The sequence below is a fragment of the Cynoglossus semilaevis genome, chromosome 1 (assembly GCF_000523025.1).
Source record: "Cynoglossus semilaevis isolate Cse_v1.0 chromosome 1, Cse_v1.0, whole genome shotgun sequence".
Classification (NCBI taxonomy): domain Eukaryota; kingdom Metazoa; phylum Chordata; class Actinopteri; order Pleuronectiformes; family Cynoglossidae; genus Cynoglossus; species Cynoglossus semilaevis.
Genome location: NC_024307.1, coordinates 23,315,356 through 23,320,639, shown reverse-complemented (window position 1 = coordinate 23,320,639; position 5,284 = coordinate 23,315,356). Strand labels below are relative to the sequence as shown.

At 42.8% G+C, this 5,284-nt stretch overlaps 1 protein-coding gene across 1 annotated transcript in view; it reads left to right on the top strand.

Moving 5' to 3' along the window:
* Positions 1–5,284, top strand: part of rbm14b (RNA binding motif protein 14b) — a 10,114-nt gene continuing 4,830 nt past the window's right edge. The window contains exons 1-3 of the mRNA XM_008320840.3: positions 1–127; positions 4,101–4,453; positions 4,717–5,283. Of these exons, the coding sequence (XP_008319062.1) occupies positions 4,105–4,453; positions 4,717–5,283 (916 nt within the window). The 5' untranslated portion in view covers positions 1–127; positions 4,101–4,104. The remainder of the gene's footprint in view (positions 128–4,100; positions 4,454–4,716; position 5,284) is intronic.

Here is a 5,284-nt window from a genome sequence, read left to right as displayed (position 1 = left end):
CAAACGGAAGCAGGCGCTACCATTTTATAACACAGTACCGCCTAGGTAAGATGGTAGGCCCTTTTATTTAAACACTATTTAAAGAACCTCCTCTGCCGTCGTATCCTCACCGAGCTGTATGACAAAGGTAAATGAACTAAACATCAACTTTAAATCTTTAAAGTCTTTTTTTTTTCAGCGACACCGCCGTTCCTGTTGTTGTTACAAGGGGGAACCTCTCGGTGTTACACTGCTCTCCGTTTACACTGCCGTAAAAAAAGAAAAAGAACGGAAGAAAATGTCATTGTATGATGTTGTTACAGGGCTGGTTTTCATCGTAGTCGTATTAGACAAGTTTGGAGCGGTTCGATGTTTTATTTCAGTCTTTTTCTCCATGTTAAATGTCGACTGTAGGGCGAATACAAAACAAGCATCTCGTGTCTCTGTTCTCTCGCCGTTCACAGTAACGAGCAGCGGACGTGGACACTGTAGCTGCTTTTGCTTTGTTTAAAAACCAGTGTAACATCCCTTTATTCGGGCCTTAATCTCATTTTGCCCCCCTTTCCACGCGTGAACGAGTGCAGCAGTGGGAATGTGTTGACTCAGCGTCGTGCTGCGTCATCAGAATAGAAGAAACCCCCTCTCTCTGTTTTTTACCCCCCTCGTCTGACTTGAATGGACTTGAATGCAGCGGTCATTAATGTGTAGTAACAGCCAGGTCTTGTTGTGTTGTTACACAGTAACACCACTAAGATGCAGTGTATGTGCATGGACAACAGTGGTCAGCATCTAATACTCAATATCGTACTATGTTATGAATCTACTGAATGTGTTTTCAATAAATTGCCAGTTAGTAACATAAAGTCATGTACTTGGGCCAATGGATATGAATATATTTATTTATAAATATACGTATTTATATCCTTTATTTATATATATGTGTGTGTGTGTGTTATATCACTATCTTTAAATGCCATTTTTCAAACAAAAGTGTAAAGCTGCTCTACCTTTAACCAGAGCTCAGAGCTTTTTTTTGGTTGGTGGTTGATAGCTGACTTGTCACTTATGACTTTTTCCAGTACAAACCATCAGAGCATTGTTGGGTTTTAGGAGTGGAGTTTAAAAAACAAATTATAAATGCAAGTTAACCAACGAGATAGAAGATAATATTTTAGTCAGAAATAGCTTATAGTTAGCCATAAGCTATCATTTTTGCACAGTAATCGTGTACAGTACCCAAAGAGTATTGTTTAAGTACAAGTGCCTGTAGTATATCTCACATCAGTGTAATGAGACAAAGGTCTGCTTGTGGTCGCTTTCTCTGCAATTGTAACAACACAGTAGACTTTAGTTAATTATTTTGATTCCAATGTGTTTCACATAAAGTGTCATAATTAAGATATTAGGCATTAAGTTAACTGGTAATGTTCATTCTACCGTCAGTGCTTAGGTGTTTCTATTAAGGAGTCACATAGTAATAACACATAGGTCATATGTGTTTTAGTGTGTGGTTTCCGGAAGGGACAGCTACAGCAGATAGGGAGGAGGAGGTCATGGAGAAGGAGGAGGTGTTGGTCAGTGTGGAGCAGCTGACCAGAGTCTTAACCAAAAAATAGAAAGTGTCATTCTCTGGAGTCAGGTTCCACAGTGGCCTTTGATTTACAGCTCACCATAAAGGTTGTTCAGGGGAGAAGAAAAGGTGTTGCCCAACCTGCGGGGAAAATACAGCAGATTACTCCACTGTGTTGAAGCAACATTGGGTAATCAACAGAAATTTAATTTTGACTTTAAAAATTGAGCAATATTCCCCTGAAAATTGCTGAAATGGCTAAAAGTTAGCTGGAGTTAAAGGGCAAAAAGACAGCTGGGAGTGAAGTCAAATCATATAAATTGTCCAGTCAACACAATAGTCCAATTTAGCTCAGAAATCACTCATGGGTAGCTGTGAGGAAATCTAAAGTGTGACCCAAAAGCAACATTCACCGAGAACAACATTTCTTTAAATAGCTCAAGATATTTTACTTAACGATTACCAGGAGCTAACATTTAGACTAGAATTAGCTAAAAATCAGCTTAATACTGTAATAACCATTAGTCAGAAATCTAATCTGATATAACTGAAAGTAAAAAACAAAATATGCCTAAGAAGTAATTGACGGGAAGTTAGCCTCCATCTAAGCTAAGAGTTAACCCTAAAAATAGTTATCAATTAATAAAGCAAAATCAACATTAAGCAATTTGGATATTTTCTCTAAATTGCATACTAAAAATGACTAAAAGCCCAGTTATAACTAGGTATCCATTGGCCACGAAAAAAACTCTAGGTTCAAAAGGATTAATTACCAGGAAGTTTTATTTGGATATTTTCCATTCATGACTTATTGGAAATTGACTAAAAGGTTAATAAGTGTGAGTCCAAAAAGGGTTCGCTTAAAATATGTAACATTAATTTATCAACATATGGGCATTTTGTCAAGCTGAGTCAGGAACACTGTGAGAAATACAAGTTGTCTGAGGACAGTGAGTGTATCAAACCTGCAATATCAGACACAGCAATGTCCGACGTGATGCTGCTGACCTGAGGTCAGTTGTAAAAGTAGACATCATTGAACATGTGCTTTCACTGTGTCCTGTTCACTGTAACGACAGCACGTCCAGCAGGAAAAGGACACAGTGTTTCTGGGGCTGCATCCAGTACCATGATGTTCCTTCATGACAACTGCAGTACAGTGTAGTCTCACTGTGCAGACACTGGTACAGGGTGTATGACTCATAGCTGTGCAGAAATTAGTCCTGCCTCCTCTCTGCAGAGATTTTCTTTGCAATACTGATCTCTGATCAGTATTTTTCTTCAAGTTTAATATTGCAAACTTTCTTCCAAGGAACAAACAGCCCTCTCTTCACCACTACCCATTTTAAATACATTTTGAATACACTTTTTTCCAAGCTCACAAAGATTTTGATAGATAGATAGATAGACAGACAGACAGACAGACAGACAGACAGATAGACAGACAGACAGACAGACAGACAGACAGATAGCACGTTATTAATCCCTTGGGAGTTCCCTATTAGTCGGTATCTTCAGTATCCAGTATTCAGTTCGTGACCTATTATGAAGAGACAACCTCACAACTTGAAGAGTTTTAGGAATTTGATTCCAAAAGTGATGAATGATGGGCACATGTTTTCCATGAAAATAGTTGTCCAACAGTAGGGAACAGTTGTGCTGTTGTCCCTCTTTTTGTATTATGCAGTTTCCTCCATGTTAGCGGTCAAATCTCAGGGCTGGAGCAACCTCTGCATCCTGAAGTTCATGTTTCTCGCTTGACTTAGCCCCACCTTCAGGTGCTGAAACTTGGCACAGATGGTTTTCAGTGAGGTAGACCACAGATCTGGAACAACAGTTGGTCTAGTTGTTTTTGGTGCCATGCCAGGGATAAATGAGGAAGAGGGAAAACTGGGGAAGTTTGGTGTGAGGCGCGAGGTTATTCCTGAAGATGGAGAAAGGCTTAAGATGACTTCCTTTTTATCTCCTTTTATGCACGGGACTGTTGTGAAGGGTAGAAAATATATTAGTGTTGTTAAATGAACCACTTTAGAGTGGTACATTTTTCCAAACTTTTGCAAATACACATAAAGGTATCATTTAAGTTTAAAGAAGAATTTCACATAAATGGATTTCACCCCAACACCCTGCAGATTACTGACATAGTTGTACAGTCTCTGTGAAAATTCCTTGTGGCCAGCTATTCAAATAGTCACTCAGTTCCTTATCAAATGTACATTTGTCCTGATTGACACTGATTTTCTTTCAGAGAGAGGAGTTCATTGGTCCAGCTTTAGATGCATCCTTTTTCTAACTACATTGTGCCTGTATGCTGCTGTATGTACAGGAGCTGTCCTCCTGCAGAGGCTTTTTTAAGCCATGTAAAAGAACGTGAAAAGCTGCCTCAGCTATGTCCTGGTGTGCTGCAGTGAACTCCTCCTCCTCTTCTCACTGCTATAGAGCCATAGGTGCAGCTTTGTGCTCACTCAGTAGCTGTGGCAGCACACAGCTGTATTCTGTAGTTAATCCCCTCACTTATCTCCAACCACATCACCCTGCTGTGTCTCTGCAGCGCCATGGACAAGAGCAACACAGTGAAGCTCTTTGTGGGCAACCTGGCATTGGACACCACGCAGGAGGAGCTGTCGGCCATCTTCGAACCCTACGGCCAGGTGGTCAGCTGCAGCGTGCTGCGGCAGTTCGCTTTTGTTCACCTGCAAGGGGAGGGTGCTGCCGAGCGTGCCATTCGAGAGCTCAATGGGCGGGAATTTCGTGGACGGAATCTGGTGGTGGAGGAGTCCAGAGGCAGGCCGCTGCACTCCACCAAGGTGTTTGTGGGCAACCTGAGTGGGATGTGCACCACGGAGGACCTACAGCAGCTGTTCCAGACGTTTGGAAAGGTTCTTGAATGTGACAAAGTTAAAGGTGAGTGAAGAGCCCTTTTGTTGTATCACTGTCTGGTTTTCACCACTCTGCTGTAGAGTCAGTGCTGCATATATGTCAGTATCTGAAAAAGACCTACTGCAAGAAACTCAGTAATGATTTTACAACCAGTGCAAAGGTCTCATTCTGCAAAACAGGCTACAACCAGTTCTAAGACCAGATAAGCTGCTTTACTTGTAATGGAAGAACATTCAATTGTTGTTCCACTCAATGAAAGCCAGGTGTCCTTTTTCCTTTTTCCACAGGCTACGCCTTCGTTCACATGGAAAACAAAGAGGATGCTCTACAGGCCATTGAGGCTTTGCATGGCACTTCCTTTAAAGGACGCCCCTTGTCTGTGGAGCTGTCAAAGGTCCAGCCCAGCAAGCAAGCACCAACAGGTAAAATCCCCTGTGTGAACTGTGGGAAGCAGGGCCACTACGCTGGAGAGTGCCCTGTAGGGAAGCCGTCGTTGGAACAGTACCAGAGCCAAGCAGCCGTTCTGGCTGCTGCGGCGGCTGCAGCTGCAGGACTGCCTCTCCAGGTGCAACAGAGTGTGCACAACTCGGTCTACAACACCACCACGTTCGACCCAACATATGCTGCTCTCACTGGGATCACCACAGGGACACGCACTGACGGAAATCCGGTGAACCCGGCTGTCTACGGGGCCCTTGCCAGCCAGGTGTATGGTGCCAATGTTGCCAACCAGCTGTACGGTACGGTGGCAAATCAGGCAGCTCTCACATCAGCCGCCACCCAAGTGTACAGCTCCATGACACCCAACATTTACGGCCAAGTGGCTGCTTCCCCTGCTGCTGCGGCCGCTGCCGC